General features: G+C 40.4%; 1 protein-coding gene across 2 annotated transcripts; it reads left to right on the forward strand.

Moving 5' to 3' along the window:
* The first annotated feature begins 397 nt into the window (after window positions 1-397).
* Window positions 398-22,730, forward strand: YPEL1 (yippee like 1). 2 transcript variants are annotated; one of them, XM_061465614.1, is made up of 5 exons: window positions 398-544; window positions 4,374-4,656; window positions 15,733-15,776; window positions 17,181-17,289; window positions 18,214-22,730. In XM_061465614.1, exons 2-5 carry the CDS (start codon window positions 4,540-4,542, stop codon window positions 18,301-18,303), a joined length of 360 nt encoding a protein of 119 aa, XP_061321598.1. In that variant the 5' UTR covers window positions 398-544; window positions 4,374-4,539; the 3' UTR covers window positions 18,304-22,730. The 2 variants fall into 2 exon arrangements, with proteins under 2 accessions (XP_061321598.1, XP_061321599.1); XM_061465615.1 differs by lacking the exon at window positions 398-544 and adding an exon at window positions 610-862.
* Window positions 22,731-23,053: the final 323 nt, after the last annotated feature.

Genomic DNA, 23,053 nt, shown 5'->3' on the forward strand with positions numbered 1-23,053 from the left:
GCCGGCCGTTGCGCGCGGGGCCGAGCTCTTCCTCCTCCACAAAGCCGCGGGAGAAGGGGGAGGAGCTCAAGGGGCGGGGCTGGCGCGCGAGGGAGAGAGAGAGAGCGCGCGCTGGCGCGCGCGCGCGCGCCGTGATTGGCTGCCGGCGGCGGTGGGAGCGCGTTTAACGGCCGCAGCAGCGCCGGGTAGGGGAAGAGAGGTGGCGGGGTGGGGGGGGGGAGGGAAGAGGAAAGCAAAACAAAGGCGGCGGCACCGGGAGCGTAGCAGGCACCATGCCCCGGCCGCCCCTCAGCGCTCAGGGCGGTAGAAGCGCTGCCGGCCCCTGCCTATGACCCCTGCCCGCCGCCGAGAAGGGACCTTCGAGGCGAGCGAAGCCGCCACCCCGTCTTTGTTTTTTTCGGCGAGGGCCCAGCGCTGAGCCCTCGTCGGCAGCCGTCTGAGGAGCGGGGTTGCCGCCTGCCCTCGGCCCCTGAGGGAAAGGGGGCCCGGGTACGCGCTGCTGCCCGGAGTCCGGGCTGGAGAGTGGAGCCGGCACGGCGCAACGGTGAGTAGCGGAGCGTGCGAGAAGCCGGCCCCTCTCCGTTTTGCGGGGGTATTTTTGTGGTGTTGGTGGGGGGAACACGGGCCGGGAGGCGGCTGCGACCGGAGCCCCCCGTGCTGCACCCCCGGCCGCGGTTTCCTGTGTGCGCGGGGCCGGGGCCGCCGAGGCAACTTTGGTGGCGGGAGGAGGGCTCGGGCGCTATTTATAGCGCCTGGAAATGACGGCAGCGCTGTCTGCCTGTAGCCTCCTCGCTACGGGGCGGGTGGCGGAGGTTTACATAAGTGAGGGGGGGCGAGGCCGAGCTCGGAGGGCAGGGGTCCGGTGGGTTTCCCCCCTTCGCTCTTTCTCCTGTCCTACGGCGGTCCCCGCCTGGGGCTGGCGGGAGCAGGTCTGCGCTTGGTGATGGCGTACAGCGGTGCCCGGCGGCGGGCTGGGGAAAGCGAGCCGGTGTTCCGCGGGATCGCCGCGAGTGCGAGAGGAAAGGCACCGAGCGGCGTCACCCACAGCGGCGGCTTTGTGCTTCGGCGTGAGGGAGGAAGCGGCTCAAAACGTGCGCGGAGCCGCCGCTCCCTCCCGGCGGGGAAGCCGAGCCTCTGCCCGCAACTTTTCTCCTCGCGTATATATTTCCCCCTGTTATTTCTCGGTATCTAAAGTGACAGTGAGGCTCCTGTGTGTCAATCCTTAACTTTGCCAGGTTTTCCCTGCCGGAGTAATCTGATCGCAGCTTGCTAACAGCGCGTGCACAGGCTTTGTCCGGCTCAGCGACTCCTAAACGGGGTTTTTGTGTCGCCCCTTTCCTTTGCGCCCCGCAGCAGTGACGGGGACGCTGCTTTCTTCCACTTGCTGCTCCTCCCGGCGTTTGCGTGGGGCTCCGAGCAGCGCCGTGACCATCCCCGCACAGGCGGGGACGCGGCCGTTGTTCCGCCGTTGCCCGGGGGAGGGGGGCTCAGCTCTCCCCGCGGGGCGGGTCCCGGTACAGCGGGGCCGCCCCCCCCCGCCACGCTCATCGGGGTGTTTGTTTACACATCCGGGAGCCGCGCGGGGCGGGGCCGGTCCCCCCCGCCCATTGGCCTCCCGGCGGCCCTCCCCGGTGACGTCACGTGCGGGCGGCGGGACCGGGCTCTTAATTAATTATCCCCCTAATAGCGGCCCTGAGCTCTCGGGGCTGGAGGGCTCCGTGCGCGGGGCAGGGCCGCTGCCTGCGGGGCAGGTGAAGGGGCTCCAGCTCTGAGTCTGTGGCGAATGCAGAGGTTCTGGGCTAATAGGGACAGACCGGCCACGAGAAACGGGGTCTTGACAGCGATTCGGAAATGACAGCAGCCTGCTCGCTCTCTTTGTGTGTAAATGGCAGGAGGCTGTATGCACTTAGACTTGCAGTTTCTTTCGAATACCTTGCATCTTCAGTAAAAACCTAGCTGTCGTGTGCATGACCAAAGCACAGATTGTGGTGTCCTCTAAGAATAGGAAAGGAATAGTTGCTTCAGGTTTTTATAATGCTTTCCACGGAGTACTGAACAGCAGCCCTAGAACCTGCTGCTGCTCACAGCTATCGGTGAAGTCAGACTGGGTTTATTCACCATTACTAGAGTAAGCTAAGAAATGGTTTAAACTTTGAATCTTGCCTTCAGTGTCGCAAAGCAACAAGTTCTCCTAGGGCTGTGTATCAAACACTTAAGACTGCCTTCTTGTTGAAGAGAGCAGTATCAAACACAGTTTTTCAAAAGAGCATTGGAATTACTTTATTCCTGCAGTTGAAGAGCTCAGTATATAGACTGAGAAAGTCCAGGTTGCATTTACAAGCATGAATTAAAAAGAGCTTCTAGGAATGTCTTGAAGAAAAATGTTTTCCTCTTATGTTCAATTTGCTGAACTTCTGCAAGCTTTGAACTTGTGTTTTAGTTACTGATTGAAAGGGTCTAATCCAGAGTCACAATATGTTTGATGGTGGTGCCTTTCATTCTGAAGCCCTGTTTGTTGAGTTGGGTGGTTTGTTTTTTTCCCATTTCTGTGACATTAAATAGGATCTGTATCCTTTTGACATAGGAGCTCAAGCAGGGGATTTAGAGGGAGCCTCGTGTTTAACTTTCAGGACTGTATTTCTTAGGTTGTCTTTCTCCTATAATCTGTTGTCTCTAATAAATACAGCTTCATATCTAGCTGCTCTACAAATGCAAGCTGATTGGTTGGTGGGGTTTTTTTGTTTGTTGGGTTCCCCCCCACTGTAATCATTATTCCCTTTGTAGCCATAATTATCTTAGGACAATAGGTATACAGTGCTTGTTTAAATTGCTCTATTAATAATTAAGTTCTGCTCTTCATGCTAACTGGGTTAGTATTTCAAACAATGATATTCCTTATCAAATCTTTTCTGCTTTTTAGTGACTGACAAAAGTCCAGTCGTTCTGATGTGTAGATAAATTCTTTGGATGGCAAAGTGTTCCCATTGTTGCTTTATTTTTTTTGCATTGCATGTTATGCTGCTTGTCTTGTTTGTAGCTTATCTCTGCCTGTGCAACTTCGTATGTAAGGATTTTTGTTTTGGCAAGTCTTCCAGTAGTTCTTGACTCTCTTCTGCTGCTGTCAAGGTTAAGATTAAAGGGTTTGGTGTTAAAATCTTGCTGTGGCTGTTTCTTGTGCTAGGTCTGCTGTACAGATTACTTTCTCAAGTTGTCTTCTGAAGCACCGTGACTGCTTCCTATAAACAATCTTTAATTTATGTGGCTTTCATTATCTGCTCTATTTGTATTACAAGTATCCTACTGCTGGAAGAGTGGTTAACTGCTGCCCTATGTACAGTTTACAACTGTGATAAATGTTTTGCATGCCTGTTCTAATAGCTGGATCAAGATACTGTAAACTCTGTATTGGCTCTCATTTCTGTATTTGTGCTATTGACCTACTCTGCCAGTCACCTGATAGCCAGTGACATAAGTGACTGTGCACTGTTCATGTTTGGGTTGTTCATTAGCTTGGTGCATATAGCCTGGTGACTGATGGCCTTTGACAAATCAATAGATGCTGTTATAAAGATTTAGGTTCTGTAATTTTCAGGCAGACTCTTGAAGGCTTGCCTTTCCAGCCTGGCCAGAAGGTCTGGCCTTCTCTGTGCATGTAATAACTCTTAAAGGCACTCTCTGAGGATTAAGAATGCAGTTGGCTATTCTCTGTGTAGAACTGACCATGATTTTTATAGCACCCATCAAGACTATTCTGGTAGAATGGGGGAAGTATCTAATTAGCTGTAATCAGGATACTACTCAAAAAGGTCTTTGGCTAAAGGCATAACTCTGCTGAGCTTGAAAGAGGAGGAGACATGGATCCTTGACTAGGGCGGCAGCATCTTGGTATTTGACTTAAAGCCAGGTGTGATACAGCAAGACTTTTGCTGAAAGCCAAAGTGCAAATATGTATTGTATGTTTAATGTCAGGCATGGCAAGTGTGTTCTAAGATTCCTTAGAATGGAAACATTGGAACTGACCACTTGAACTTTAAAAACAATTAGCTTTCTCTAATCCCCTGCCTTTTTGCTGTAATTTTCTTCATGGGTATCTTGAATCTTTCTGGTAGATTATAGAATGTGCTTGTGTTTTGTGAACTGTTTGAATCTCCTCCTTCATTACAAATGTGATGTAGAAGCCATGGTGGAACAGAACTGGTTGTTGCCATATTGAATGGAACTTGAATTGTGCAGCTTCATAGAAAAAAGGGGCCTGTAGTGCAGCCTGGCATTTGCTCTAGATGACACTTTGCTTTATGTCTAGAGTTGTTGAATAACGAGTTTATACTGGCCTTGTTTTAAGCTGCTAATTGTTCTGCTCTTTTCACTTGCAGGTTGTGACTGTTTCTCTTCTGTCATTTGTGTGGAAAGTGCCACACACACTCCAGAACAACAACGGCTTTTGCTTGCATATTCCAGTGTTTCTTTTGTCAGCGAGTTCAGCAAAGTTGTAATTCTTCAAGTGCCAGCCCTGAGCTGAGTGAGGAGCCACCAGCAGAGATGGTAAAAATGACAAAATCAAAAACGTTCCAGGCTTACCTGCCAAACTGTCACCGAACCTACAGCTGTATCCACTGCAGAGCCCATCTAGCCAATCATGATGAGTTGATCTCCAAGGCAAGTGGCTTGTTTAGAGACCTCATGAATTATTTGTTAACCAAAATGGTTATCGCTGTATTGCTGCTCCCAGTAGATAAGGGATGCAAATTGACACATACGTCAAAGTATCTTCCCTTGATTCACTCTTGGGTCATATATGCTGCATACAGAGGTCTGGGTATATTCTGGAAACTTTCAGTTTGACATAAAGGCTGTTCTGATGTGTTCCCCATACTGACAAGCTCTGTGTACTGTCAGGTAGGTACTACTTGTGAGCTGTCATATCTGAAAAGGCTGCTAAGAAGAAAAGATGGATCTTTGGGTAGAGAAATTACTCTGGTTATGGTTATGCCAGATAAAGATTATTTTTGACTCTGACTGAAGGTCACAAAACTGGCTGTTTCAGGATGTTGCATTTCTGTTATGGAATCTGTAAACACACTTACTTCTGTTGTGTACCAGTTCCTAAGGAACATGATTAGGCAGAGCTGTTTAGAATAGTTGGACTGTCTAAGCTTAAGCTTAGAGGATGGGTGGGTCCTTGAAACAGGCTAGGCCTGTCCTTCTTACCTGTTCCTGGAAGAAACCAAGATTTGTGATGTATGAAATATGTAGGGAAGCTTGAAGTTTGGGATAAGTACTTGACAGACTGGTTCATTCTTTGCTTCAGATAAGCTCCTGATGAATTTGCTCTTAATGGTGTATTGGAGAAAACACTTCAGTTGCTTTTCTAAACCTCTTTCTAAGAGGGTGCTTTCTACATTACTGTTTTGTGAAATAAAATTTTAATGGCAAACCCATTAACTGTTGCTCCTGCCTGTTTGTGTGTTCAGCAACACTAAGGTGATGCTACTTCTTGGGTGCTGAAGAGATGATGGGGTTTGAGAATGCTGCTACTCCTGGTTTGTGGTTTTCCTTGGGCGAGGAGAAAGTACATCTGTTTGCGTATCCCTTACAAGGTTATATGGAAATAATGTGTCTTCCCTGTGCACTTTTCCTTGTTACTAATCTTTGTTTAGGTCTCAAGACAACTTTTTGATTCAAATAGTAAAATTGGTGACAGTTCTTGCCCATGTTGCTTACTGCTTGCTTGCTTCTGTTCTGCCTTTAGTCTCTTCCCCTAAACAATTCTTTCCCTCAATGTAGTACATGCATTGAGGCATGGAACTGCCTATGTGACATCAAATGTGAAGCAATGGTCTAGCTACATGTATAAAATGATGTGAAGAAAAAAAAAAGGGAGGCCTTGTTTTCACAAAATCAATTAGGTTGGAAAAGACCTTTAAGATCAAGGCTGACCTCTACCCCAGGACTGCCAAGTCCACCACTAAAACATGTTTTTTAAGCACTTTCAGGAATGGTGATCTCACCAGTTCCCTGGGCAGCCTGTTCCAATACCTGATCACCATCTTAGTGAAGAAATTTTTTCCTAATATCCATTCTACACCTCCCTTTTTTGTTTTGCTTGTATTTGAATTTCATATGTTTCCTTGTTGATCTCAAAATTTGAGTATAAGGGTTATTTTTGAAACATGGGATTCTAAATTGCAAGGAATCATAGCTTTATTCCTACATGTTCTGGGCCAGAAACTGGCAGGGGGGGCTAATATTTCCTGAGCTTCAGATTATAAATGCCTACAAAAAGAAAGAAACTTTGCTAGCTGTGTCTCTTGAGATGTATAAATTCACTGAGAAAACTTTATCCAAGAGCACATACTTCATAGGAAGCTCTTCTTCTGGTGGACTAAAGTTTTTTGCGTGTCTGCTTAATTGCCACAGCTACCACATGAGCTAGTTGCTCTCCAAAATCTTGGGAGTTTTAGCAGAATATTTTTAATATGTTCTTAAGCAGATTGCATGTTCATATTTGTTTCATAAATTTCAAACAAAAAAAATCAAATTCTCAATTGCAAACAGGGAGAGCTAAATTTATCTAATAAATAGAAATAGTTACTCCTAAGTTATTTCTGATGGTATTGGGAAGGATGTTAGGTATGGATTCTGCTTCATTTCTGAATTGCATAATTGTTTTTCAGATATCTTAAAAGTTTCTGAACGCTCAGGTTACTATTTGCTTATTTGATAGCTGATCCATGTTCTGTCAACTTAAGATTTCTTGCTTTATTGTCTCAATCTGTGTGGTTAGATACACACTTAAACATGAGGTGTATCTTATTTTGTGTTTTTGAAATAAAAAGAACATTTTCATCTATTGTATTTGGAGCATAGCTTTAAAAAACTCACCCTCCTTTAAGCTTAACTTCTATATATTCTAAGAGTGGAGAAGTTCTTCTGATGGAAACAACTGCAAAGCAATAATAAGATACACTTGGATCATTAAAAATCAGTAGTGCTTTCCTGGGGAGTGGTGGGAGGAGATAAGATTTGATTGCTGCACATGAAAACACAGGTTGACCTGGAAAGTAAAAATTGAAGAAATATACTGGACAGTTGTCTGTAGACAGAACTGAAAACAATTCTAAGGTACAGTTAATCCTTTAATATGAATCCTGTTTCTGAATTTCTGTGAAAGTGCTATCATAAATGCACATTATGTGCAATTAACTTAGGATAATGAGTTTTTCATTTACACCAACAATATCTAGAATCCTAGTAACTGTAACTACCAAGCCACTGCAAAAATACTTAAAATAACCTGAAGTGTAGCAGGCTGGTTCTGTACAACCTGAAGTTAATGAAGAACAGTGCTGTTTCTGGGCTGGTTTGGATTTATTGATGGAGCAGAGCATTGGACTGCCCTACCTCATTCCCCCCTCCCACCTTACGTTGAGGGCATAATTAAAAGCTAATAGAAGCCCTGATTACGGGTTGCTTTGCTTTTTTCCAAGTGATTACTGTACAATCTCATTCCAGAACTGTAGTCCCCCAGATAATCTTCAGCATATAAAGACAAACAATATTAGCTGCCTAGCTGTAACCACTTTGTCTGGGTGTCATTGTACCCGCACCCTGCATTTCCTGGGTATGTAGTGATTGTCCATTCTACTGTATGGTCAGGGAAAAAGAGCCAAAATACATAGTATGCTCTTAATTTAAAGCAGCTACAACTAGTTTTCTAATGTGCTTTGAGGCATAAGCATTCGTTATACTTGACACTATAATGTTTCAAAGTTCAAGATGAAAAGATGAGCTATTCTACAAAGTAAGTGGTGTTTCTCTTAAATGTTGGTCTCACTTGGAAAAGCAAAGAGTGCTGTGTATTTGTCAATCATCCCTTTGATTCTGTTCCCCAGAATACAATACTTCAGAGTTGCAGTTCTTCAGTTTTTGAGAACTGTTGATGCCAGTTGTCTGACAGGAATGATGGCGTACACGAATCACCTTTTCATTTTATTTCTGCTCTGTTTGAGCAGCAGGATCTTTCTTTCTTTAGAATTGATCACAAAGCTCTGTATCCTCCACTCCCCCCTTGTGTCCTTGCTGGTGAGAAAATGGCAACCAGGAGCCTTGGCAGTGGCTTAGAAATAAGAATGCAGACTAATAAGATGGTATAAAAACATTACCTGCACAAATGAGTTCATCATTAGTAGCTTTAGTTTTCTGTGCAACTCTGAAATGACTCAACGTGTTGCCTGGTATTCAAATCAAGTTGGGTGTTAGTAAATAGAGAGTATGCTTCCAGCTGCTTTCACTCTGTAACCTTGTGTTTTCTGCAGCAAGGAGGGAACTTGGGGAAAGGGGAGGAATGGGAAGAAGGCTGATTGAGTACATAGGAGTTCCAAACTAGGCTGTAATCAGCAGCGTAGATGTTGACAAACGTTAGTCTCTACAGCTGAATGAATGCATACATATATGAGCAGTTGCCATAATAATTTATAACTCCAGTCTTCTTGGAGAAGACACAGATTTGAAGGGCGCATAATAAATCTGACAAGCTCTAGATGACTTAATTGAAATGAGTGCAGTTTCGAAGCAGTGTTGTGTCTTGAACGCTACTGATCTGCACTGTTAACAAGTCTGCAAATGCTGGATTTTCTGTTTCTTTGGACAAGACTTCGAAGTGAAGGTTAAACATGATAAAAACCCCAAACCCAGCTATTAGGAGTATGCCAGCCTTCACGACACTGGAATGGGTTGCCCAGGGAGGTTGTGAATGCTCCATCCCTGGCAGCGTTCAAGGCCAGGTTGGACAGAGCCTTGGGTGAGATGGTTTAGTGTGAGGTGTCCCTGCCTATGGCAGGGGGGTTGGAACTGGATGATCTTAAGGTCCTTTCTAACACTAACTATTCTGTGATTCTGTGATTCTATGCTCAAAAGCACAGGGGAAGAATGTGCAGCTTACTTGTTTCTTTAAAGAAGCAAATGTATATCCTACTGTGACTGCAGGCACAGGAGTAACCTCTGTCAGCAAGCAGCCACAGGTCTTAATAAAGAATAAGGCAAAATTTGATGCCATAGGAGGCACTTGTTGGATTTAAAATGTTCAAATAACAGATAAAAAGCTACCAAACATTTTATGGTAATAATAATTCCAAAAATCCCAACAATTTAAAAAATGGACATAATTAAGTTTTGAGGGGAAACTTCTATAACACACTTTGAAGTCCAGGGGAGGTTGCCACTCTTGTGTCATGTACAAAATATATGTGCTGTTCTTTAAGTGATTCTGAGGTAACTGTTTTGAAAGGCTTAACTGAAAGAGCTTTCTTCTGATTTGCTTGTAAATGGTAGAAAATGTGCAGTGATTATTAACAGCAGTTAATTTTACAGGAGGCAAATACTGCTTCAGGAATGAAAGTTCCAAAGCACTTGCAAATGGCTTGTGCCCACGAAGTTCCAGTAATCTAGGCATTCAGGTACAGTCCAACAAATGACAAAGAAATACAAATACTTATTGGAGATCTTGGAACCTAGTGGATATATTGCAAAGGATAATGCTTTATTACTCAAGGTTGACCAGCTTGAAAGATTGTTGAATCGTCTTACGTTGTGCCTTAATGCTCGGGATGGAAGAAAATCTGGATTACTTTGTGCAGATGCTTGTATAAATACTGTCACTTTCTTCTGTCTCATTCATTGTAAAGCATATCTGACCAGAGGGGAAACAGGCAAATGAAGTCACAGACAAGACTAGATGTGTCAATATTTGCAAGAACAAGTTCTGCATAAAGGTATATATATATATACACATAACTGTCATTGACTTCACTGGGAAATCCTTGCACCTTATGTGTAAAAGAACAATCTTGGTGATTAAATTTAGTTCTCCGAGGCATTCTGTATGTCTGCTGTTATATTATTGATGAGAAGGAAAAGTCTTCAGCTTAAATAGATGCCAAAGCATTTTTAGCCTTGCTTAGCAATCTGTGGTTATGTCATCCGCTGTTTAACAGATGAATTCAAGATGAACTTTTTAAAGATTTATTGTCTTTAAGTAAATATGCTGTCCTTAGCTTGATTCAATTTGGTAATCCCCCTTTGCTTATGATATAAGGAGTACTTGGAAGGATAGTTGGAACTGTTGTATGCTTGAAGGCCATTTTTGTTTCCTGCTGAAAAAGTTGAGAATGGGCCTCATTTCATAAACACTCTGATACTTTTTTTTTCTGAAGAGGCTTCTAGTTTCTTGGGTTGTGGTTTGGGTTTTTTTTTTTTTTTTTCTATTGGGGGAAAATAAATCCAGTTTTTGGAAGTGAAGCAATCTTTGAAAAACAGCTAAGAATAGATTGGAAGGTTTAAAGGAGCTGGAAAGTGCACAAGGGAAGTGTTCTACTCGTGTTTTGGCATAATCATGTCTGAAATACGTTCAAGATGCTGTACAACTCGGCTTGTCCTGCCTGACAAAGTTGCCTTTTTGTGAAATATCATTTGCCGAATCTGCAGACATGCAGTTTCTGGGGTGGATTTTTTTTAACTTTGTTTCTGCCTATTGAACTTTATAGCTGGCTTTACTAAAACCAGTAATGAAAAATCAGAATGAAAATCTATGCTGACTTTTTTTTTAACACGATGAATATGATCAACAGCATTGCCTGTAGTTGTGTACGGTATTAAGGAGCTGGATCTGAGTCAAATATCATATGGAGCAGCTTGTGTTTCTGGATTGTCTTTAGAACACTGCCCCTAAGAATACTGTCTTTGGAATTACTCAGTAGCATTTGTTTGAATTGCATATTTGTTCAGAATACTAATCCAGGTTGATCCATCTTAGCCTGTAGAGTGAAGTCGGGTGAATGTGAAAGGAAACTCAGGAAAATGAAACAAAAAAAAATGGGCCATGGACTTCTCTCATTTCCAGTCTTTAAAGTTGTCTTTCTGTGTTATGAGTAGTTTCCAAGCTACTTATAACATACTCATACTGTTAATGCCATTCTGACTTGCTTATAATAATGCCTGCCGTACTTTTAATATATGCTAAGATGGCAGTTTCTCTGGGTGTTTTTAATGGAGCATGATTTCTAGCCATGCAATCTAATCCCATCTGTGGGGAATAATTAATTGTATAAGCTTTTTAATAGCTTCTCTCCCCCAACTCGTGCCCTTAGGTATGCCATGGGGCAGTAAATACGTGTTCTGCTTAACAGATAACTTCATTTTTTCCTGGGTAAAAAGCTAATCCTGGTGTTAGAGGTAATGATGGGTTTAGTTTAGAAGCATAGATCATATCTAATTTTGCAGGTATGTACTAGGGTCTGAGTGAAACATTTGTAAGGTTTCTTTACTACAGAATGTATTGATGACAGAGGTCTGTCATCTGACTTGAAAAGATCCTAATACCAAACTGTTCTTGCAGTTGACCTTAGCACAGTTGAACAGTTTTGCTTATGCAATCAGACAGTCTAGATACTTCAAACTGTACTAAAACAAAAAGTTACGGATCTTGTAGATCTTCTTGTAGGAATGGACAAAGATGTGGATTTTTTAGGGGAAAAGTTAATTCATGCATCAACGCAATATTAATTGTGGACCGTGAAAAAGCAGACTTAAAGCAAGTTTGTTATAACTGCAGATATTGAGCTGATAAATTGCCCAGTTTCTATGTTAAAGTCCTGGTTGATGTGAGCCATTATTGATGACATTTGGAGGTCACACTTGCCACTATTTTCTAATAGCTCTCTACTGGGTAAGACACATTTAAGACTCAGTTTTAATAGAATGTTCTGGTTTAAGTGTGATTTATATGTAGTGCTAACAATCTTGGAAGTGCTGAACACACCTTGCAAAGTAAAAGCTTGCATTTGCATAGGTGATGTTTATTCTTCAGAGAAGCAGTTTGTCTGGAGACTGGTTTGAACAGTTATGCCTGTTAGTCCTTGACACTGCCATTTAAAAGACTCCATTTCCTTTGAGGAGTTGACACGCAAGACATTTAATCTGACAGTCTCTTAAAATTCATATCAGTATAACTGAATCGCACAGTGCAGTGTGAGAAACTTAGTGCTGGTAAAAACAAATGTTTGTTCAGTATTCCTTTTTTCTGGTTATGCAAAATACTTTGTTTATAACCAAGCTACAAGCTTAGCAAGCAGGGTGCTGAAATGAGTTGTCTTCTTTTAATTTCTAGTAATGGGATGCATCAGGAAGTAAAGCTCTGATATTAAATCTTTCTTACACCTGTTATTAGGTGGAACCTTCATGTGTTAATCAATATTCTATGGTCAAGAGAATGCATATGTGACAGATGTATATCTATATACAGGTTTTGGAGAACAAAGCTATTCATGTGCGTAAGAAACTGACTGCCAGACTCTGAGGAGTTAAGAAATTCATAAGGAAAAAGCCATAGGAATTTAAAATTTTGTATCTTTACTGCAGCCTGTGTATAAGAGTTCCCATGGGTGAATTGCAGGTATTAAATGCTTAGTGACACACTGATGATGTGGTTGAACTGCCTAGACCCTTGTTCTGTATTCCCAAACACAGTAATGCAAGTTGCTGCAGGTTGCTCTTCAGCTGTCTGTAAGTGATGTAAACATGGAGGAACTCGCTCTTCGCAGCTGGGCAAAGAAACAGTTGTTCTATGGCATGTAAATACGATATTTAGCTTCTCAACATGTATGTAGGTAAGAAAGATGGTATCAGCCAAACTCTAACAGGGAGCTAGAGAAGGTGGGAGTGGAGGAGGTTTTCACAGTGGGATGTTTGTACCCCTGTCCTAGGAGAAGGTTCTCCCTCCACTCTACCTTGATATCCTGAAAATTTGAAGGTAATAAATATGACCATTTCTGAGGGGGAAAACCCTACGAGGAGAGTACAGTATATTGAGGGCAAAAAAGCAAGAAGTGCAAGAAAAGTAATCTTTAAAAATATATCAGGATAAAAGAAAACAAGCAATACTTTCCAACCTGTGCTTTGTATTTCATTTGGCTAGAACTGTTTTTCAGCTTATGAAACAAGAGAGGGGAAGAGCTGCTTTTTCTGCTATTTCTGGCATCCTGCTGCTGCCCTCTGCTTAATTTTGAGAAATGCAGGGTCAAAGGAGAGCTTTTATTAGGTGATGTTAAGTCAAGACTAAACATAAACTTGGCAGAAATAATTGCATATCATAGCTCAGTAGGTCTTGTGACTGCTGATTTGTTCTGGAGGCTTTTTTGGTTCTTTTTTTTCCTCCCAGCTAGCTGGGAACTTCAAGTATGGCATATACAGAGCTTACAAGTTATTGCGTAGAACCAGACAAGAACACCCTCCACATTAATTTGTATGTGATTGGCATGTGTAGTTACATGTAAATGTAGAAATTAGCATGATAAATTTAACAGGAGACAGTAGTTCTTGATCAGTTTGAAAAAGGATTCGTGAATTCTAATTCAGAACGTAGAATATTTAAAGCAAGGAGAAATTACTGCAACTTTTAAGAATTTTTACAGTAGCTTAACAAAAAATAATGTCATCGTGGCTTTGAAAGTTCTTTTTCTTAGTTTTGGGTGCATGGAACAATAAAGTTCTGGTTTTAAGTTTGCTTATAAAAGAGTAAGAGAATCATTAAAGCGTTTGCTTTTTTTCTTAAATTTTGGGGTTGCACAGCTGTAGTTGTCTCTAAATTATTGTGTATTGACTCAGGCTGGTTACTCATTCAGTAATGGACAGGTTTTGAGAGTATATACATTAATAGTCTTTATTTTCATCTGCAATAAGCATTCTCTGCTTCGTTACTGATTGTGAGGTTCTAATTTAGAGAGCAGTGCTTGTATAGAACCTACATACTAGGTTTTGTACCATTCTGCCAGTTTTGTGATGCATGTTGAAGTATCTCAGGAGAGCTGAACTGGGGTTTTTGTTTGTTTTAAAGGAAGGTGTAAGGATTACTTTCTGGCAGAGCAGTTCAGACTGTCCTGAACTGAATCTCCCCTTTCAGGGTCAGTCCTACCTGAAGTTTTAGCTTTCACTGTACTGCATAGCCTATCTTTTTTTCCTTGCCTTGTGAAAAATAAGACTTCCAGCTAATGGAGAGAGTACCTTTTCTTTTGTCTTTGCTATAGATAGAGTCATACAATCATTTAGGTTGAAAAGGCCTGTAAGATGTTTGAGTCCAACTGTTAACCTAGTGCTGCTGAGTCCACCACTAAACTATGTCTCAAAGTGCCACATCTACATGCCTACAGGTGCCAGCATTGCTACTTAGAGTAGTCTAAAGTCATGGATTTCTTCTAGCATTCTTTGTTGCAGTATATAATCTAGTTAATAATGATGAAAACTGTTCCTTTACAATTTTATTTTTCCAAACTATTCCAAGTAGTTAAGATAGAACAGTTACTGTGTTGCTGATCATTAGGCTATCAAAGTACCTATTTGGTGTCAAGTGACTTCTTAATTGTGTAGCTAAATACATGTCAAGAAGCATCCATTGGAGGAAGGTCCTTCTGCCTGTACTTCAAGCCTAATGTTACTAAAACCATTCAAAAATACTCAGAGTGAGATTTTCCTAACAAAACCTTCCAGGTTGATCTATGTAGGTTTCTGAAGAGTTGGTCTCTGATCTTCAATACTAGAACTGCAATGATTCTTAAAAACAATTGTACTTTCTCTTCAGCACGAGTAATTAATTTTCTTTTGAAAGTAGGTTAGGGAAATTCTGGAAAAAAAGTACTTTAAGGCAGTTTTGGGATTTCTTTTTAAATGGAATTCAGTATGGAAGAGGAAAAAAGTAAACTCCATTTCAGTGTGATCCTGTTTGAATGGGAAATAATGACTCTGTCTAAATTATCAAGTAATTTAAATACAGAAGAAACATATAAACAGATGAAAGGAGTGATGTTCTTACATATGTTTTGAATGTTTTACCTATGGCTGGATCTGGTCTGCTCACAAGTTCTGCCAGGATGTTTGTAGCTCAAGGCTGTCTGATCAGAGGTTCAGGCCTTTGTGTCTTCATTAGCATTTGTAGAGTGCACAGTAGAAGAGCTTCTGGTTTAGTTCTGTACAGAAGGAGCAGAGATGTAGTTCACAGGCACTGAAACTGCTCTGCAAGCAAAACCAAGCCCCAGTACGTGTGGTTGATCAGGGGTTTTACTTCAAAACTGCGCTACTGCTCTGAACTAAAACATTGATTTAGATCCAGCCAGGAGGGTCTAACCGTCATGTTTTGTCCACAATCTATCAGGAATGGGAGAGATTTGAAAGCATATGGCTGTGTTGGTGCATTTGATGATAATTGTTTTATTAAATTAAAGCCAAGCTTATAAACTGATCAGATGCATTTCCCGAATACCGTATGCTGGTTTTATGCTTGGTGCAGAATTTCCCTGGTCTAACATCAAATGATGCAATAAAACTGAAATAAATCATCTTTTGGGAATAATTCCTTTTGAGTTAAAAGCAGATTATTTTAATTAGCCTAAAGGATGGCTAGGAAAATGAGAATTGGTATTTTGCAGAAGGGTAGGGAAAAAGTATGTTTTGTTTGCGTTATCAGTGTCTTATTTTGAGACTCAAAATAGTTGCTAAAAATCTGATGTGGATGAAAACTTTGCTGACCAGGCATTCCTCTAAAGAATTGGTATAAACTCATTCATCTGAAATAGTTTATATCTGTATTATATGGATACGCTTACTAACACAACCCTCTGGAACTGTTTTTTGTTTGGTGGGGGCTTTTGTGTTTATTAACGAGTGCATTTTTCTTCTTTTATGCAGTCCTTCCAGGGAAGCCAGGGACGAGCCTACCTCTTCAATTCTGTGTAAGTATGTTGTTGTGTACGCTGCCTACAGAGTGTGGTTTTATTTGTATGCTTCACAAGTGGATGTAGCTGCACTTTGCCCTCTTCTTTTTAACATTGGCTTTACCAGCAATAGTTATTGCAGAGCTTCTGAGCTGATTTGTAAGTATCCCTTTGCACATACTAGTTTATCTTATATTTTAAGCAATTCTGCTAATAGCTGAAAATTTAGAGGAAGGTGTTAATATGGAATTCATTCCATGTACGTAATGGTAACTGACTTGTTCTGAGATATTCCAGATGTCAGATTGCATTGTGTGACTAAATTTGCTTTAGACAACTCTGCTGAAGTCTAAAGAAGAATTTTCCAGTGTGATAGATACACTTACAGTTTAGTGTTTCAGTGAACTTGGGGCATCTTATATGACCTTGAATATTGTAAATGTGCTAGAGCTAAAGGTCTCTGTGATCTTATCATGCCTAATATTTGCAATTTTAGGCACGTCCTACCCATGATATAAAGCTCTCTGAATTTGCTAATGGATTTATTTTAAGCTTCTAATATGCAGAATTGCATTTTTGTCTTTATTTTTCAGCAGTTTAATGTGTTTCAGCTTTTTGGAGAAAGAAATGCAGTTAAGTGTCTTAGTCTATTTTAGACTGGGATAATGGAGCTGTAACTGCAAAGGATTTGATTGCAGATCCTCGAAATTCTTTTTATATGTAGTTGTTAAATGGTGACTTCGGACTTCTAGTATAATTGTAGTAGGAAGAATCTGGTAATACAATAGCAAAAATGGCAACATTTTCCTCTTGTGTAACACTGTCTAAAAACTTGGTTTAGTCTTGCCTCATGTTTTCTGCATAGACTCTTAGTCATTACAAAACTAGCTTGATGCAGTACTTCATGGGATGTTTTGTTTTGATACTGCTGTTTGTTCATCGTGGCTTACTCTGCTGATCTGTAGCAAAGAAATATTTATGAGGCTTTTTCCTTGCTGCTATTTTGGAGTTGGTTCTAAATTCAGCTGTACCAGTGCTGATTTACTGGTACAGGCTCCCATTATAAAGGTCTCAGATTGGTTTTGAAGAAAAGCCTGGAACTGTAGAGGTGTCCAGTTACTGCTTAGTGTTCTGTTCTTTTAAAGTTAACTATTTAGCCCGTCTTTGTTGATGAGAGTAAGTGGGCATCACAGTTGGCTGTTTAGACTAGCCACTTGAAAAGCTCAAACCAAAACCCTTTATAGCTCCTGTTCTTCGTCTCAGTGTAACGCAGGAAGTTACTTCTACAGCACTGAATAAGTTAGGCACTTTTCTGCAGAGACAAAAAAAATAGCATAAAAAGAAAAATAAAAGGTGGATTACAGGAAGAAAAGAAACACTCATCCAGTTAATGTAATATGTAATTTCTCTGGGTTTTTTCAGGGTAAACGTGGGCTGTGGTCCAGCAGAGGAGAGAGTTCTTCTGACAGGTTTACATGCTGTAGCAGATATCTATTGTGAAAACTGTAAAACCACTCTTGGATGGAAATACGTAAGCAATATACTTAAGTCTTTAATAAATGTTTGTATGTTGAAGCGCAGGTACTTGAGTAGCACCTATACTGATAGTTAGGTGAGTTAGCTCCAGTGCTTTTGTATGTATCAAGACTGTACTACAGTTTTGCTTCCTTACATTACTGGAATGCTGTAGTAGATAATGTTATTCTGGATCGCGAAACAAGTATGAGCTATAGGTGCTATTACAGTTATCTAATACTGATATCTTTTTGCAAGATTACCAACCACATACACTAAACCAGGTAGAAGAAATTGTCAAAGTGAGTCTTTCATTTTTAGGGTTGCAAAAGTTGGCTCATATAGCAAAAAAATATTTTACAGTAAATGGTACTGAGCATGTTTACACTGCTTACAATGAATGTGCACTTAATTCTGTTGTTTGACAAGTTATCTGTGCGCTTGCACAGTTACCTGCAACACTTGCAGCTGTTGCAAGTTTGATGCTTTGAAAATGTTAGTTTCTGGGTGTTGTATGTAGGATTTTCATTGATTCAGTACAGCTTCAGATCTTACAGAAAGAAGCTGTCCTAATGCATTCCCTCTGATGAATATAGAGGAGAGCTTTTGAAAAGTTCCCGTTCCTTCTTTTCCTTGCTTCTGGGAATAAGGAAATTCACATAGCATGCCACAGTCTAACCTTCACTTGACAAAAAAGGGAAGTTCTAAAATAAGATCTGTTGTGCAGTGGATTTGCTGATTCTGCTTATGAAAAGTTTACTCCTATTTCCTTCTTAACCCTCTTCATCGTTTGTTTCTTCCCTCCTGCCCTGGATTCGCTTTAACCAGTATGGGATGTTAACTGGAATATCTCCTGGTTTGTATTTTTAATGCAAGTTTGATGTTTAAAATACTTTATTTCCCCAGCTTAATTTAGTGTCTTGATTTTTCTCCTTTGCAGGAACATGCTTTTGAGAGCAGTCAGAAATACAAAGAAGGAAAATTTATCATTGAACTTGCCCACATGATAAAAGACAATGGCTGGGAGTGAATCATAACTTTTTTCCTTCTGTTTGGACAATATTCTGTGGAACATGCTTTACAAAGACTAACGCAAAGTAAAGGAAGAGCTTGGCTAGATTGGCCCTGAGAGTATCACTGAACTCTGAAACCTCACAAATGAGTAGTGTAGTGTAAGTGGCTATTTCAGGCCATGTTTGCCTTTTCTCCTTGTGTAAGTTCCCTCTTTTTGTAAGTGTATTATTGTGTGAACAGTTGTTTTGGAACATTTTGGATGACTTTTTTCTAAACTCTCTCAAACTAGAGAAACAGTTCACTAATTGAAAGCAGATTTTACTGGTTAGCATCTATCTCTGACCTATGCCTTTAATGCTACCTTCTGCTGTGCATGCTTCTTGCCTAAACACGTACACTCCAGTCCTGTAGAAGTTCTATATCTGAGCAGTCTGAAAGAATGTATGGGATGGGGTGCTTTTTTATATGTAGCAATTTCTGATGTGTTTGGCAGTGAAGAGGATGCAGTATTGTAGTTATTGATTTCTTTTTTAAATTTGAGTGTACCACAACCTATGTACATCTTGTAGGTGAATTGGTTAAAGGTACAGTGCTCACTTAAGAAAACTATTTCAGTTGCACTGACTGAAGTTAGCAGATCTCAAGTTCAAGGAAAGGTTATGCTACAGGTTTGGTATCTTAACAAAATACCTTAGAAGGATTTTAAATCAATAATGCTACAGAATATGTTCATTTAAGACCAACATATTCCCTAAGGAGTTTGCTGGATAAGAAATTTATAAAACTATAGCTTGCAAGATTAAAAAGGCAAAAAAAATAAAAATGCATCTTCTATTTTGGAAAAAAAATGCATAAAAATTAGTCGGTGTATTAGAAAAAAAGAAGTTTTGGTACTGTACCTTTGCCAGTAACAGGGACTTGCGCATCAGTAAAGTTTTATGGCTGGTTCCATGTAACTGTATAGTCCTAATGCACTGGACAAAGAGGTTGATATTGAGGAAACTTGTTTAAGTACTCTGCTTCTGCTACATTGCAACAAAAATATTTATTTTTGTGAGAAATGGCCAGAGCCTATGACATGAAAATTACTATAGTACCTGTAGGAAAAGGAGGTAATGAGAGAGAAGGGAAGTTTGACTCAGTTTTTCATAGACTGAAATAACCAGATAGTTTTTAAAGCTTGGGGGTGGGGAAAGGGTTTGTTGGTTTACTGGCTAAATCATCCCCAAGTACCTTTTTATAATAAATTATATGAAACTCACCTTCTCTTTTGTTCTTGTGCTGTTTCTTAAATGGAATGAGTTAATGAGAGGAACTTCTGGAAAGTGTATGCACAGTGTTAACTGTTGGTATCTGTGCATGCAAATTCTGAGCAACTATGAAAGAAATGCTCTACATAAAATTGCTAACTTTTATTTCCAGATGAAACAGGCTCTGAAAAGTTTTTGTATTTTAATCCTTTTCATTATTGAGGAAGAAATGTTTGGGAAAAGCCCTTGAACACTACATAAGTACTCTAACTGAACAGTATGGAAGCCTTGCAATACAGAATCATTTTCTCTCAATAACAATTCTAATATGGCACCTGCAAAATAAGCCAGAGGTGCTGTTGCTGCTGTTAGGTTTTTGGGAATCTCTCATAGGCTTTCTGAACTCTGCTGCACTTTAGAAATTTCATCATACCTGAAAAATTACGCCAATGGGTAGGGGCAATATAAATCCTTAAAACCAGCGTTCCAGTGTCCTTCTGGAGAGGAAGGGTGAGAAGAAAGTTCGCCCATGTATACGCGTTCTCTGTGATGCAGGCTGAGTAAACTGCATGCAAGATGTTGTAGTGGTCTGTACCTACGAATTGAAAATGTAAGAATTGGAGAAGTAGTTAAAGCTGTTGGGTTTCAATGCAAACACCTGAGGTGATAACAGTTGCTTTCAATCTGGACTTTGTAGCTTGCACTTACTACTTAATGTTCACATCGTGAGCCTTCGAGTTTCCTTTTAAGCAATCTCATTGATGCAAGATGGGCTTTGGTGTTGCCCGTCTCTTGATCTTTTTGACCTGGAATTCTTGATCTTTTTGACCTGGAATTTTCCTCCATTTTAATGTATGTTGCCAACAAAGAGGGCACTAAGACATCTATAAGCAAAGCGTTTGTGTTGGCTTCAAAGTCCAGTTGCAATGTTGATACTTGTGAGCGTGCTTATTTGAAGTTTGGGCATCTTTGGGCTTCTCTTACTTCCTGGCTACAGACTTGCTGATGCAGTACACTGGACTGAAGACAAAAGTAATGGCTGCTTTTCAGTAGAGAGTTGAAATTAAAGAAAATATGTAAAAAAAATTCTCTCTAGAATTGGGGTTTTGGCTGTCTCGTGTTAGTACATTAATGCCGTCTGTAACAGTCTGATGCTACTTGGATATTCAACCTCTTTTTTCAGTGCATTGTTTATATTTCAAACTGGACATTTTCACCAAAACCTTAATTAACTTTGATGCCAAAGGTTGGGACTTCATCAAGTGCTTAGCACATAGAGCTTCAGACTACTGGCATAAAGAGTTAATGACCTATGTATGATGTTTGTGGCTTTTAAGAGAACCAAACAAAGCAATATTCTTTTTGGTCTTTTAAGAGTAGATGCTTAGGAGGACTAAAGAATAGAACTAGTACAGAATTGCTATTTCATGCTGCCATGTAACAATCCTTGAGACTCATTCTATTGAGGGAATATGTGAATTTTCTTTCTGTGTTGCTTGGCAGTGGCAATGATTATTTTCTTCCCTTACAAAGATCTAGAGGGTTCTTGTTACTGGTTTTGGTGAAAGTAGGATCCAGATAGCAATGGCTGCTGGTGATGTGAAGGGGTCAGTCTGGTCACTGAACCCCTCCAGCAGTCATTTGAAAGAAAAATAAACTTACTTGAAAAAAAATTTACTAAAGCATTTTCCCTCTAACCAATTTTTGTAATATATTAAAGATTATATTTAAAGTTTGTATGTGTTTTGCTCTGGGCAAGTTTACTTCCCCTCCAACTTGAGCACTTTTGTTACTTGTACTGGTAATTTTTATTGTTGGTCTTAACATTTATTTTGTATTTTGTTTTTTATAAACTGTAACAAAAAGCTTTTGTGAACCTTTCATTTCTTGCTGGCTCTTTCTTGGACCAAATGAACTGACTATGAGCTGGCTTAGAAGAAATGTTCATTGGGATGCATAGGAATTTGCTAGCAAAAATGTACATGTATTGAAAGTTGGTTTGGTTTTGTTTTTTCCTCTGAACCTCTAAAGACACGCCTGTCCTAAAGTAGTTAATTATCATTTGATGTGATTCTAGCAATCTGACCACACGTTCTCTGTTGAGGTCCAAACTAAAGGCTGTAACAACAGTGTTCCAGGCCTGAGTCTGCCTCCAAACACTAGAGTTACTCTTTGGCTGGTCACTCGTAAGAACCTTTTTGATGACTAAAAGGCAATGCTGCCATCTATAAGGATTCTGTTAAGTTGCAAACTTGCTGTGAAATAAGCTGCAGAATTTGGCAAGGGATTGCTGACCCATCAACCTAACCACTCTTGCTGTGTGCTTTTAGTGGTCTAGTAATCCCAATTTTATCTGCCAGTGAAAAGGGCCAGAATATGAATTTCCCCTGTTCATTGTAAGCTCTACAGTGAAAAACTGTATTAATTGAAGTTTGTGGTAATTCCATCTGAATTTCCCACATGCAGGTCCTAGTATGATGGCCAGTCTGGGTGGTACACCTTGCATGCTTGCAGCCTTTTGCAACCCATGGGGAATGCAGTTTATGAAATTCCTTTGAATTAAAATCTCTGAGGTTCTGACATGGTCATCGCTGCTCCCATAACCAAATGGTCATCCATATTTCTTATTGGTGTATCAAGTTAGTGCAAGAGTTCATGAATGCTGTGTGGATTTATGTGCATTCATTTTCGGTGGATTTATGCTTCCCTCTGAGTAATGCTTGTAGAGTTTTTCTGCACGCTCATCTCAGCAGTCAGGTTGCAACAGTAGTGCCCTACAGTCTCACAGACCAAATTTCAGACATCTCCATTCTTTGGTAATGGCGATGAGTGGAAGAAGCTGTCAAATTATTGTTAAACTTTTTGGACACTTCCTTGTATTTCATTGAGACTCATGTTAAGCCAACCAGTAGTATAAAAACTGTAAGTATAAAAACTTACTGCAGAAGGAACAGATGCTTCAGAGGTTTGTTTTAAAAGACTGTTACAGATGGTTCAAGGCCTAAAGCATGAGTCGTAAGTGGCAGTTGAGTTGTGCCTCATTGTTTCTTAAACTCTTTACAATGCTTTCTTTTACAGGTGACATGGCTGTGTTGCTGTTTTGTCCTAGCAATACTGTACATCATTTGTTGTTTCACTATATTGTATCTACTTGAGGTATCACAATAAAAGCTTTCAGTTGTTTTGTTGAGTTGTTGGGTTTTGTACTATCCTTTCTTGCTGATTGAATTCTCATGCTTTATTATCTGACAAGGCCAGAGAATAAAGCAGTGCTCTTAGTTGCTCTTAAAAACATCTGAATATGGGTTGAATATGATTTGTGTGGTTTTAAGACTGCCACTAAATGTTTGGGTTTTTTCCTTTCACTAATCTTTCCAAAATATAGAAAGTGGTGTTGCTGCTTTTAGACCTTTTGCCTATTCTGAGCCAGTCATGGAACCTGTGTGAAGTGCTTTCAAAAACACACTGAGCACACCCCAAACCTAACCGTCAGAGAAATTGAAGCAAGTGTGGCTG

The sequence above is a fragment of the Pezoporus flaviventris genome, unplaced genomic scaffold (assembly GCF_033815535.1).
Source record: "Pezoporus flaviventris isolate CSIRO_AGI_PZ_B2104156 unplaced genomic scaffold, CSIRO_AGI_Pfla_v1 ptg000041l, whole genome shotgun sequence".
In the NCBI taxonomy this organism is placed as follows: domain Eukaryota; kingdom Metazoa; phylum Chordata; class Aves; order Psittaciformes; family Psittacidae; genus Pezoporus; species Pezoporus flaviventris.